The sequence below is a fragment of the Mus caroli genome, chromosome 5, assembly GCF_900094665.2.
Source record: "Mus caroli chromosome 5, CAROLI_EIJ_v1.1, whole genome shotgun sequence".
Lineage (NCBI taxonomy): Eukaryota > Metazoa > Chordata > Mammalia > Rodentia > Muridae > Mus > Mus caroli.
This window is the reverse complement of record NC_034574.1, coordinates 29900222-29914313: the sequence shown is the minus strand read 5'-3', so window position 1 is coordinate 29914313 and position 14092 is coordinate 29900222. Positions and strand designations below refer to the sequence as shown.

Here is a 14092-nt window from a genome sequence, read left to right as displayed (position 1 = left end):
GCCTCCTGACCACAGCAGCTGCTTGGTCCCCAGACAGTGAGCCGCTCACTCTCTAGCCATCAGGGTGATGTCGCAGTACTCTGCTGCACTCTACAGTAGCCCTGTAACCAGGGCCAGCTGCACCCATGGAGGCCACAGACGCAGAGGTCTGGAGGAAGCTTCTAGCACAGCTGCCCCAGCAGCCAAGGAAAGTATACATGGACAGGAGCCACAGCTCCCCAGGACGCCAGGGTTATTTGTAGCTTATGCACTTTGAAATCTTCAGGGTAAATTCAGAAAGATTAAGCAAGAGGCTACCCACATGATGAAAAGCCACAGCTCCACTGCCCTGTGACCCAAGAAGTGTTTCATAGCTGGTCTGCAATTGGGCTTCTTATCTGTCAAGTGGCCATATCAGTAATACATGCTGGCACGGGCTTGGCTCCTAGACCTTAGGAGACTGTGACAGAAGGACTGAGTTCCAGGCCAGTGGGCATGCACACAACCTTCTTACTGGCTCCTCTGAGGACAGGATGGAGGGCAAATGGGTCAGGATGGAGTGCGGCCCTTATGACTCCAGCAAGACTCCAGTTGCTGGCCAGCAGGAAGACCCAGCATATTCATGGAGATGAAGGAAGCAAAACAGTAGCCTAAACCTCTACAGTGGCTTCTCGAATCACCACCAGGAATACATGCTCAGGGCTCAGATCCATGGAGGCCTCTTCTTGCACAAGCACAGACACAAGCACCCCTGGCAGAAAATCCCACCTGTAGACAGGCTAACTATAATCCACCTTTTGCTGAGGCACAACAATGCCATAAGGGTCCCAAGGCTGGACCTTGCCTCTCAACCTCTTCCTAACAGCGTTTTCTCTTCTGCACCATGTAACAGCTCTGCATCTGGTCTTCACTGTCACCTTGCCAAATGTGGAAGCAGTCATTAGGGACATGGATGGACACCTGCCACTCAGCTCTTCCACTTACAACAACATTCTAGCACCAGCACACGTGTGCATGAGATGTACATGAGGACATCCACACAGATCTTTAGAGCAGACACGTCACCATCCTCAGCATGTCCATCAAGACAGGGTTTATACCACTGTGCCACAGAAAACAACACCACACACCTGAGCACAAGGGGGCTGCCTCTAAAGAGTGTAATAGGGCACAGGCTACAACTGTGCCTGTCAAGATTCAGAAATGAAGTCAGCAAAACCATCTCTGCGTGCCAAGGCCTCAGGGAGGGGACAGGAAGAGCACAGAGGACCCTGGGTGCTGCCCAACTTCTGTACGTGTTCTGTGGGTTAGTATGCATGGCATGGCCCATGTGCCCATACATGGAGGACGCCCTCCTCACATTGCTGCTGCACTGTCACTAGCAGCAATGCACCCACAATACCCACTGGCCATGACAGATACTCAACCTCACATGGTGACAACTGCGCACCATCATCAAGACTTTCTTTCTGCTCTGGTTTTCTATAAACCTAAAACTTCCCCCCAAAAATCTATTCTTAAAATGGCCTTTGATGTGGGATGATCAGGTCTTTAGGAAGGGTAGGGGTCAGTCCTACCTCAATTGTCCCAAAGGATTAAACATACTCCCTTCTGATCAGGGCTCCCCAGTGTGGGGGTCCAGGTGACTCAGGCACTTTGAGCTATAGGAAACCTCCAGCCATGTGCCCTGGAAGCTCCTGCTGAGAGGCAGAGTCCATGGGCTCCCAAGAGGGTGGGGACAAATCTTTGGAAGGGAAGAGAGGGGAAATAGTGGCAGTAGCACACATGGCCAGCAAGGCCATTGCACCTACCTCAAGGTCATCAAGGGATCGCGTGATGCTGAATCTCCTAGATCTTCCAAAGGACCTGCGAGCTGAGGTGCGCTGAGACGTCTGGGTTAGGGCAACTCCCCGCCCCAATTTTGAACTCTAAAAACAAAGAAAAAGATGTGTTAGGTTACCCTCCTGGGAAGACACTATCTGTTCTGTCCTTTGTGCTCCACTAAAGGAAGAGCCAAGCCCAGCAGCACTGTGGGAGGGTCACTTGAAGTCATTGTTCGGTATACTTTAATTAAAATATTTACCACAAAATATGCAAACAATTGCAAGAGTCCCCCCAGGATCTTTAGCTATCTGTTGTTAGCTACCAACTGTGTGCCCTAGATGATAAGGCCCACCCTGCTTTCCCACCGCATGCAGACAGCCTGTTCCAGGGATGGACTGATAGTGTGTGAAGAACCAGCCCATGAAGGCTGTCTTCACCTGCCCGTGCTTCCATGTCATCTTAGCCCACTTTAAGAAGCCAAGGATGCCCTAGCCAGTGTCTGAGGATCATTCCAGCCAAAAGCCTGGGTTTCTTCCTCCAGGAAATGACAATGTCGTGCTGCTATTTCCTCTCAATTCAAACACCCGCTCCTGAGAGGCTCAGAAGAGCCTCCTTAGGCTCTAACAAAATGAGTATGACTTGGGAAGCTAATAGAAGCAGGCCTATGGTCTGGAGAGATGGCCCAGCAGTTAGGAGCACTTCCTGCTCTTCCAGAGGACCCGATTTTGAATCCTAGCACCCATGTCAGGTGGATCACAACCATCTATGACTCTGGTTCCAGGGGCTACATACCCTCTTCTGGCCTCCTGTGGCACCCACAGATACACATGGCCTACACATACACATTTTAGAAAAGGGGTAAGCTGGCTTGGACAGCTTAGAAAGTTGAAAGGACTCACAAAGCCTCCCCAGTGAAAGCAGCAAGCTATTGTTAAGTGAGGAATCCCCAGGCTACAACTTTCATGGGTCCCCATTCATCCCGGAAAGAGCTTCTCAGTGATGCGGGGCCTAAAGGTGTCCACGGTCCTGTAGCAACCCCCCAGCAACACCCTGCAGTCCCCTCAATACACTCACTGGTTCCTGGAGCTGGCCCTTCACCACTCACTCCCCACAGAGAGCACACTGGAGGACAGTCCTCAGCTGTGATGCTCAGCAACACAAACTAAGCCACTATTCCTCAGCAGTGCTAAGAACACCGGTGCTGGCAGCCATCACCCCACCCACACCCAGCGCTTACTCACCATCCCACGTGGACACTGTCCCCATGTCTGTATTCCTGTCTGATAATGACCACTCGGGGCCTCATATAAGCAGAATCACTACATCCTCGTCTCTTTGGTCATAATGCCCTCGAGGCTCATTCGAGTTTTAGCATATGTCAGGATGTCTTCCCTTTCCAGAGCTGAAGTCCACGGTATGAAGAAGCTACATTCCCTTCTTCTATTCGTCCATCCATGGACACTTAGGCTGCCTCCAAGTCTTAGCCGCTGGAATAATGTAACTATAAACTCCAGTGTGCAAATATCTGTTCCAGTCTCTGCTTTTTTTCCCTGCCCCGTTTTTTGTGTTTGGTTCTGGTTTTGGTTTTGGTTTCTTTGAAACAGGGTTTGTCTGTGTAGCCCTGGCTGTCCTATAACTCACTCTGTAGACCAGGCTGGCCTTTAACTCAGAAATCTGCCTGCCTGTGCTTCCCAAGTGCTGGGATTAAAGACCACCACCCGGCTAGTCTCTGCTTTCAATTCTAGCTATACCAGACGTGGAATTGCTCGATTATATGGTGATTCTACCCAAAAGAATTTTAAGGACGTGCCACACTGTTCCACAGTGGCTGTCCCAACGTGGATTCCCACTAACAGTGCATACAGCTCTGATTCACAAGTCCTAGCCAGGACCTGGGACTTTCCAGCTGTGACGGTGCTCATCCCAGTGGGCTGCGGTAGGCTGTGCTGTACCATTTCCCCATGTTGCTTATTTTCTTCAATAAGCACACATTTTGCATTTTGAGATAATATAATTTCTGTACACCCCCCCTTTGTTGCCTATGTTGTCAAAACTTAAAATTGTTATTCCAAAAGTCTCAACCCCAGACTACAGGCCCCCGTAGAGCAGGAAGTTAGTCTATCCTGGCAGCGCCTATTTCTGCCCTCCCAGTGCCAGGGACAGATCTCGTGTTCCCTCAGTCTTACTGACCAGATGCTGAGGTTGGGCATAAACAAAGACCAGATCATCTGAAGGTTCTTCGAGATGTGACAATATTCTGGAACTGACAGAATTCTGAAGGATTCTGACAATATTTGGAACTGACAGGTTTGTGTCTCCTGACATATCAATCAGGGTCCCCATGAGGCATTTCAGTGGAGAGAATCCTGTGTGTCAAGCAGCTGACTTGGTACTGGAGGACAGGGCAGGTAAGATGCCCTAGAGGACAAGGGGGGCACCTCACACTAGAAGCTCCTAGGAAGGACCACAGAGCTAGGACTTAGAATCTCTGAGGGGAAGAAGTGAGGCCAAGGAGCTGGGAGACCCTGAGCTGGACTCAGAATGGTGGAAAGAAAAGGTCCCTGAGGGTAGAGTGCTACTATATGACACCCGGTCCTGTAGGTCCACTCGGAGGCCTCTGGAGGCAAAGCCTGAGAGCACATGACTGCAGAGCAGGATGAAGGTGCAGAGCCCTCTTCAGGTCACAGGAGGTCTTAGAGCTGGGGCACAGCTAGAACTGGTGTACTGGATAATGTGTTACAACAAAGCTAAATGCAATGAATTCAAATCCCAAGATCAAAACGGCCTTAGAACCAAGCTCTGTGTCAAACACAAAACAAAACTGGACAAGTGTAGCTGTGCTGTGGTCTATGTCCTGTGTTTATGTGTATATGTATATATGCACATGTATGTGCATGCATGCAGAGGTCAGAGGGCAAATTCAGGTGTCACTTCTCAGATGTCCTCTACTTTTTGCTTGAGACAGTGTGCTGGTTAGTTTTATGTCAACTTGACCCAAGTTAGAGTCACTTTGGAAGAGGGAACCTCAACTGAGAAAATGTTCCCCCAGACTAGCCTGAGGACTGGTCTGTGGTACATTTTCTGATTGATATTGACTGTGAGTGAACCCAGCTCACCGTAGGCAGTACTACCCGAGGACTGCTGGTCCTAGATGCTATAAGGAAGCAGGCTGAGCAAGCTATAAAAGCACCCCTCCATGGCCTCTCCTTCAGTTCATACCACCAGGTTTCTGCCTTTAAATTCCTTCGATGATGGAGTGTAAGCTGTGTGTTGTTAGCTGGACAAGTTGCTTTTGATCATGGTATCTCATCACAGCAGCAGAACCCTCATTGAGATAGCTAGGGTCTGTCACTGGCTCAGGCTGACTGGCCGACAAGCCCTGCAGCTCGCTATCTTCATGCCCTTCACTGCTAGAACCAAATTCTGGGGATCTGAAGCACTTTACCCAATGAGGCCTCCCTTCAGCCCTATAACATGTTTCCTGCAGACACTGCTGAAGAAACTGCTCCTGGTCATTGTGAATCGCCTTTCTGAGAAGGAGAAAGGTCCAGGTCTTCTACTCAAGAAAGGAAATGACAACTATACAGGAAAGCACATTTAAGCATGGCAGCAAATATCTAAGGGCTGAATATCTGTCAGGCAAGGCCAAGAACCTTTAAAGGAGACAACAAAGTATAAACTGCCACACCAAGAAGAGAGAGAAAGGACTGAGGAAACAAACCACACAACCTTAAAAACAAAACAAAAGGCGAAGAGCGAAAGGGAGGCCTGGTGCCTTCGGGAGCCCCAGACTCACCTCTCCTCCCACGCCACGGATGGACTGTATCTGCGGATTCCTTCTGATCACACAAGCTAACAGGACTGGGAACCGACTACCTGCCTCCATCACAGAAATGGAAAAGTTGAAATAAGAGAGAGAGTGCTGGCCTTGTTGGACAGCAGTGGGAGGAGAGGCCCTTGGGCCTGAGGGTGTTTGATGCCTCAGTGTAGGGGAATGCCAGGCCAGGAAGACGGGAGTGGGTAGGTTGGGGAGCACCCTCATAGAGGCGGGGGACGGGGGTGAGTTAGGGGACTTCCAAAGGGGAGACCTGGAAAGGAGAAAACATTTGAAAGTAAATAAAGAAAATATCCAATTTTTTTTTAAGTGCTGTCTTGGCCAAGGCTGGTGTCTCTGGTATAGCTTGATTGCTTTGTTGGTGTTGTTTAATAAAGGAACCCAGGACTGGGGATGTGCCTAAGCTGTGGAGCCCTTGACTGGCATGTGAAAGACCTGAGTTTAATTCCTAGATGGAAGTTAACACAGGAAAAGGGGGAGAAAAAGTCTGGTGTGGTGGCACTCACCTTTAATCCCAGGACTCAGAAGGAAGGAAGGCAGACCTCCATGTTCGAGGCCAGCCTTGTCTACAAAGTGAGTGAGTTCCAGGACAGTCAGGGCTATTACACAGAGAAACCCTGTCTCGAAAAACCAAAGGAAGGAAGGAAGGAAGTTGGGGAGGAAAAGGAAAATAGGGGGGAGAGAGGAAAAAGAGAAGGAGAAAAACTCTGCAATTAATTTGATACAATATAATTAATTTTTTAAGACAAAAAAATTATTACTAAAACGAAAGACAATGAGAAAAGGGAAAAGTTACAGAAGAGTCTCATAAACACAGATTTAAAAATCTTACAACAATACTAGCAAACCAAGCCCCCCAGCACATGAAAGCTCGCTCGCTTGCTCGCTGTGCTGCGCCGGGTTATCTTGGGAATGCAGATGTGGTCTAACATTGGAAAATCTAATGAAGAGGAGGAAGCCCACACAATTCCCTGTATGCAGAACACTCAGAAAGAAAAGCTAAGCTAGAACACCCATTGGAGGAACTGGGTTAACAGAGGAAGGGGGAGAAGGAACTTTCCAAACTCAGACAGCTGTATTTAAAAAAAGCTATATAAGAAAAACAAAAAACCAAAACAAAACCCCTCAACTTTCATGTCTCATCAGAGGTGGCATTTATAATTATGATGGTATCATTAATAATAGCAACAAAATTACATAAAACAGCTAGGACTGACTCTAATGAAACAATAAGCCTATTAAAGACACGTAGGAAGGTAACTGTCAAAGTTGGAGAGGGAGGGAGTGGGAGAGGGGTAAAAAACAAGACAAAACAGGTGGATGGATGGTTCAGTGAGTTGTCAGGCACCAAGCCTGAGACCAAGGAGGGTGGAGAGAACAAATTCCCTGCCAAACTGTCTTCTGACGTCCACACGCATGCCGTGGTATGCAAGTGCACCCACACACATACATACATACATACATACATACATACATACATACATACTGTCTTAAATTCTCACCCTTGTCAACCTGACATAGAAACACATTTCTTTATTCACAAAGTTATCTCTGTAGCTGGGGAGATGGCTTAGGAGGTAAAGCGCTTGCTGAGCAAGCATGAGGTCCTGAGCTTGGATCTGACACTCACAACCTTTTATAACTCCAGATCCAGGGATGCAAAGCCTCCGGCCTCTGCAAGCACCTGCATTTATGTGCACATACCCACACACAAATACATACACGTGATTTAACATAGTAAAATACATCTTTTAAAAAATAAGCTGGCCAAGCAATGGTGGTGCACACCTTTAATCCTGGCACTCAGTGAGAAACTCTGGCCTCAAAAACATATGGTAGAGAAGCTATTAAACACAGCCCATATACACAGACAATACTACCCCCCACACATGAACATATACGTACACATACCCTTCCACACACATGCACTTGCACGCATACATTAAAAAGTTAACTCTAAAAAGACTGTGGAAGAGAAGAAAATCTGATCTTACAGTAGGAGGATTTTACTACTTAAGACAAAGATTATACATATGGTTAAATGAAGGCTAGAAACGTCTAGGTATTCACAACCACATGAAGGATGTAAAAGGCTTGGGGGGGGGGGTGAGTGCATGTGTGGTCATACCACCATCACAGGGCAAGCATCCAGCATCTATAGTCCTGCCGACCCAGAACAGACAACCTAGCAGAAGCACAGGCTGACGCACCAACAAGGAAACAACCTTTATAATCAAGGGAACACAAACATAAGCCACAGTGAGCCACCGCTACAAGTGCCAGAGAGCCATAGCATGAACCCACGCACACCTGGACATGGGCAAGAATGCCCATATGGCATTAATATTAATGAAACAGAAGGCGGAGAGGTGGTTCAGTAAGTGTATGCTGCTCCTCCAGATACCTCAAGTTCACTTTCCAGTACCCATGCCAGGCAGTTCTTGAGAGTCCAAAGCTCTCCTATGCCCTCTGTGGGCACCAGGCACACTTGTGGTACAGACGTATACACAAGCAAAACACTTTTTTTGTTGTTTTGTTTTTTTTTTTGAGACAGGGGACAGGGTTTCTCTGTGTAGCCCTGGCTGTCCTGGAACTCATGCTGTAGACCGGGCTGGCCTCGAACTCAGAAATTTGCCTGCCTCTGCCTCGAAAGTGCTGAGATTAAAGGTGTGCACCACCACTGCCTGGCCAGGAAAAACACTCTCTTGCACAAAAGATAATAAACCTAAGAAATAGAAATGTAACAGCTGTGACACATTTACACAGTGGAATAGCACACAGTGGAAAGGCGATGGAGCAGCAGCTACACATAACATCACAGGGAAAGTTTGAAGCTGTACTGGGCTACTATAAACCATGCAGTGGGTGCTTGTAAGGCATCTGCACACAGTGAAAGGGCAGAAATGCCCATGTTTGGGAAGCCAATCGCTCAGCTGGGGCTGTTCCAGCAGGACTCTAAATAGTCTTCCTTCCTGGAAAGCAGACAAAGGACAGGGCTGCAGGCACACCCGTCTGTATCCCTCTACCTCCGAGGCTCTACTGCAACCCCACCCACATCCACCCACCTCCCAGCAGCACCATCCTTAGTTCAGTCGGACCGCCCTGGAGACTGGCACTGTAAGGGCCTCTGATATGTTGATAGTGATGGGGGCGACATAGAGCACCCATCCCCAGGAGCCAGTGCTTCACATGGGAGTCCTGCCTGCCTAGTCCATCCAAGACTTGGGGTGGGTACTGGGGGAAAGAATGTCAGTTTATACAAGTGATGGTCACAGATACCCTGCTCAGGGAGGCAGTGGCACTATGGGGCTTTTTTTAGGTGTGGTCTTTGTTTACAGTACCAGAAGAAAATATTTACATCTATTTTGAAACTTCCCCTCACACACAAAACCTGTTTGTTGAATGCATTGTTCTCTGGTGAGCCTCTCCTTGCTGGGCCAAGTGAAGGAGGAATTACAGCTTGAACCTCCGTGCCTCATTACTTCAGGACTCCTGCTCTTTTGGAGTCAAGGTTTCATGTAGCCCAGAGTAGCCTCAGACTCACTTTATGGCCCTGAACTCCTGATCCTCCTGCCTCCATATCCTGAGTGCTGTAACAAGGCCAGTTACAGGGGCTTTGTTCTTTTCAAAAGAATCTTTAGGAGACAGAAAGATGGCTCCCCATGGAAACCTCAGAGCTCAAGCCCCAATCTTTGTTAGAAGGAGATAATCAACTCCAAAAGTTGTCAGTTGTCTTCTGACCTCCAAGTGAATGCCGTAGTGCATGTTTCTCCTCTCTCTCTCTCTCTCTCTCTCTCTCTCTCTCTCTCATGTATATACACATACATAGACACACAGTCATGATGATGATAGTAATCAATAAAATTTTAAAAAATCAAATAATTAAGGGAACTTTTTAGTCACTAAGTTCACATTTCCATCATAAAAAATTGACACAAAATGGAAGTGTCCTATGTCCTCCCTGGCCCCTAAGGTAACATTATCACCAGTCTGCTGACTTGCTGTGTGTGCAGAATGCGGGAGAAATCAGGTGCAGGGTCTTACACATCAGGCAGGCATCCCACCACTGGACTGCATCTCAGCCCTCCTTTCCTTACTGATGGAGGCTCTCTACACTGCCGAGGCTGGCCTCAAACTCTAGCCTAAGCAGGACTTGAATCTGATCTCCTCCTGTCTCAGCTCAAGAGTAACTGGATTAAAGGCCTGCACTATGAAGACGGACTCCCTCTACAATGTCTCATCTATTGCATTAAGTGTGTGCACACTTGGACTAGCCGGCTGGTTCAGGGGGTAAAAGCACTGGTATACACACTTAAGAACCTGAGTTCAAGCCTGGAACCTGGAAGAGGAGAACCAGCTCTCAAAAGTTGCTTTCTGACTGCTACGCGTGTGCTATATATAGCATGTGCATGTCCACCTGTGCACACACATACATGAGCAGTTTAAAAGCTAAAAATAAATAAAGCCATTGGACTTCCCCAAGCCTCTTACTTCAGACACAGCGATGGCAAATAAGGATCAGAAATAAAATGGGCTCCAAAAGAGCTGCAGGGAAGGAGCCCTCCAACCACCACCGGGGCCAGGGCAGAGAGGGAGGCCGGCCCTACTGAAGCTGGTAAAATCACTTTCTTGCTGGACCAGCTGGAGAACAGCCTAAGGTCAGGGCTCAGACCAAGGCAGAGAGTGCAGAGCAAGGCAAAGGTCTCAGCGTAGCCCAGAACAGATTTGCCACGACAGCCTACAGAGGCCACAAGGCCACTGGGAGTAAGCCAAGATGTTATGGTGAAGCCATTCCTCCTGAACTCCCTCCAGCTTACCTTTTTGTCTTCTTTGGTCTTTCTAACATTTCGATGGGGTCCAAAAAGGTTCTGCATTCCGAAAGCCTTCCTAGACCAGTCCCTCTTCTGGGTACTCAGTGGGGCTTGAGCAAAGCTGCCCTCCACCCGGTATCTGTCTGCAGGGATCTTGCTCATGGGCGGGGGCAGTGTGCCACAGTTGACACTGGACCACCCGTCAGTAGAGTCTGTGTAAGACTCCTGGTCACTGGCATGTCCACACTGCCACTCTTGAAGCACATGGACCGGGAGCCACCTCTGGTTGAAACCACAGCTGGAACCTGTGGCACCCCTCTTGGAAGGGGGTATAGAACTCCTCAAGGTGGCTGGAGGGACCTCCATGTGAGAGACAGGCCCTGAGTGCTTTGTTAAGTCCCAGAACCTGTCAGTGTTGGGGCTGGTTTCCAATGGGGAGCCAGCCTCCGAGTCATGGCAGAAAGCTCCATTCCAGGGTGCACTCCAAGGCTGTGAGCCCCTTCCACCTCCACTTTCCCACCCTGGACTACTGCCCTGGCCGTGCCTGCTTGAGCCCCCACCCAGGTCAACTACAAGCACCCTGTTGCTCTTCTCTTCCTGGTTGAAATTGCCGATGCCGCTGTCACTGTTGCTGCTAGTGCTATTATTCTGGTGGGCATCCGCATCCCCATCTAGAAAGGCACGGGCCCGCACACCCTCAATCAGTTCACCCATGTCTCGGTACAGAACAGAGATGAACTGAAGCACGGGGAGGGAAGATGCTGGGAATTCCAAACAGCCACTCGTGTCTGGGTCTGCAGTGCATGCAAACCCAAATCTCCGCGCAATGCCTTGGTGGATCTTGTGATGAAACAAGTCTGGGTCCACCATGAACACATGGCAGGACGTCCTCAGGGCACCTTCATCTTCCTGTGCCAGGCCCCCATCATCATTGGTCTGCATGGTCACCAGCCCGAAGAACCGCCTGTCGTCCGGGCACACTGCACTGAATGCCAGCTTCTCGGCAGGGTACTCTGCCACCACGCCAGCCCTGTCAGTGACCAGTTGCACACAGTCATGCATGACCTTCATGGTCACTAGGGAATGGATCTTCTGCTCAGCCCGTAGGCGGCGCATGCAACCACGGATAGCCTGTAAACTGTCATGCTCCAGGTTGGAACTGGTGGAAGGGAGCTCAATGGAGCCCAAATAGCCCACAACCATGGCAACATTTAAAATACTCGCATCTAGTCCAAAGTCATCGTGACTGTCCAGACCCACAGTGAATACAGAATCATCATTGATAACTTTTGATATGTCTTCTTTGGAAAGCATGCTGGGATGTGGTGCACAGAGACCAGCCTGGCCAGCATCAAGCCGCAAAGTAGCCGACTCCGACAAGGACCTCTGCTTCAGCTTCGGCGGCTCAGGGCCACTGGCACAAAGACTTGAGCTTTCAAAAATCATGTTGAAAATCCCACCAGACTGCACCTCTTCCACAACCCTCTCTGCCCTGTTTATACCCAAAGCCTTAGAATCAAGTTTTGGCCGCAGCCAGCCTTTCCCCTCATACAGGCCACCTTCTTCATCGCTGGAACAGGACTCCACGTGACTGGCGCCCTCAGCAATCACCATGTGCAGGACTCCAGAGCATTTCCCGATCAGTTTTACCACATCTTCATGGGAGGCTTTTTTCACGTTGATTTCATTGATGGCAAGTATCTGGTCCCCAGCCCGGAGGCCCACGAAATCTGCAGGGCTGCCCCTCATGACACAGCTGAGCACACAGGGCGCCTGTCCTGATAGGGTGAAGCCGTAGCCAGCTCTGCCCCGGGCCACTTCGACGCTCCGCACTCGAGGGGGTGCAGGGCCAGGCTGCCGTTTCCCTGGCTCCCCAGCCCTGTACATCCTGCTGTATTGTCAGGGCTGATCGCATGTCCCACTATTCCACGGACTCCATGCTTCAAGGAAGGCACGATGCTACTGGGGCTTTTGTCTTGAAATGTTACCCTAAGGAGGAAATGCAAATACCTGGTTATTAAAGAGCCTGTATCTCAAACCCTGACGGGCATTACCTGACTCCACAAGGTAAGTGATAATAAAAAACCACAAGAGCCTCTACAAGTCACCACACAAATGTCAAGGTGAAAGGAATCTAAACTTGGTGGCTCTTACTCTGGGCTAAGAACCCTGATGTTAAAGCAGAAAGCTTCAGTCTCCTTCAGGGTTTCTGAAGAGGATATACTTAGAATAGCCTGGGGGCCTCTGCATTCACCCTGAATGGAAAGAGGCTAAGGTGCAGGCCCAGGTTTCCCTGAAGGCTCCAAGGAGTCCCTTGTAAGTCCAGTGTGAAGAACAGGGCCTGCCGCTGTCCTGCAGTCAAAGGCTTTGAAGGTCACTACCCGACTCTTTTATCTGATCCCAAACCCCCTCTACAAAACCTTCTCCCATATCCCATGACTCTCCCACAATTAATTTATTTTGAACGAAGTGCTATGCTAGGAAAACACGTAAGTATGAAACAACCTCAATCAATAAAACTGTGGAGGTCATCCAAGAGAAGAGATAAAAACAGCAATTGATGGAGCAGAGCAATGCTGTCCTGACTTACTCCAGAGGGCCTGACTCCATAAAGTACTGGTTGTCATTCAAATCCAGGCCTAAGACTCTAGCATAGTTTTGTCTTTTTGGCTGTGAGCCTTAGCCTTTCATGGATGGGCCATCTCTCCAGGCCCTTTAGGGTACATTTTAGTCAGCCTTAAGGAAGTATAAGTGAATCTTAAGGAATCTAAAGAATGTGGAATCACTACAAGAAAAGTCTGTGATTACCAGCTGCCAGTAAATGAACTATAAACCTGAAAAAAGACCTGTGTCAGGATCCCCAATGCCACCCCAGGCAGAGATCCACAGGACTCTGAGGACTCAACCCAGAGGCACACCCAGATTAAGATTCGTTATGGTGGGGGCTGGAGAGATGGCTCAGTGGTTAAGAGTGCAGACTGCTCTTCCAAAGGTCCTGAGTTCAAATCCCAGCAACCACATGGTGGCTCGCAACCATCCATAACAAAAAATCTGATGCCCTCTTCTGGAGTGTCATCCAGTGTGCTTACATATAATAAATAAATAAATAAATATTTTTTTTTAAAAAAAAAGGTTCATTACGATGAAGGGACTTAAGATAAAATCAGCAGTGGGAAAGATATACAGTGATGCAAAACAAAACAAACAAACATACAAAAAACAGGCGTGAGCTTCTAGAACCTTCTCCCAGGGAATCACACAGGACACACTTAAGTCCCTCCAGCAAGGAGCTGTGACATCATGTACATGTGAAATTTCTAAGCAGGGTCCAGCAGAGACTCAGAGTTCAGAGTTGTCACTGGGGGCCAATCACACTGCGGTCCTCTGTACAGTACTATATGAGAATGCCAGAGTTCCAAAAGAAAAGCGAGTGTGGACATAAAGCACACTGTCTACACAGCCAGCAGAAGCTCAGGAACCTTTGCCACCAGTGGAGGCAGGCGCCCGCTATCCCTGAATGCAGGCATCTGTTCGACAGGTGTCTAACCCTCTGAGAACCCTACTGCTTAGGGCTCCTTCAAGATTATCTTTAAAGAGAATGCAAGGGTTGGGAGGTGGCTCAGCTGATAAAGTGTAAGCCCTG

General features: G+C 48.8%; 1 protein-coding gene across 5 annotated transcripts in view; it reads right to left on the bottom strand.

The window, feature by feature from the left end:
• Positions 1-14092, bottom strand: part of Rgs12 (regulator of G protein signaling 12) — an 88705-nt gene that overhangs the window by 63197 nt on the left and 11416 nt on the right. For all 5 annotated transcript variants that reach the window (XM_021162904.2, XM_021162907.2, XM_029477648.1 and 2 more), the window contains exons 2-3: positions 10456-12438; positions 1791-1907 (exon numbers count right to left, since the gene is read on the bottom strand). In XM_021162904.2, coding sequence (XP_021018563.1) covers positions 1791-1907; positions 10456-12336 — 1998 coding nt within the window. In that variant the 5' untranslated portion in view covers positions 12337-12438. The remainder of the gene's footprint in view (positions 1-1790; positions 1908-10455; positions 12439-14092) is intronic.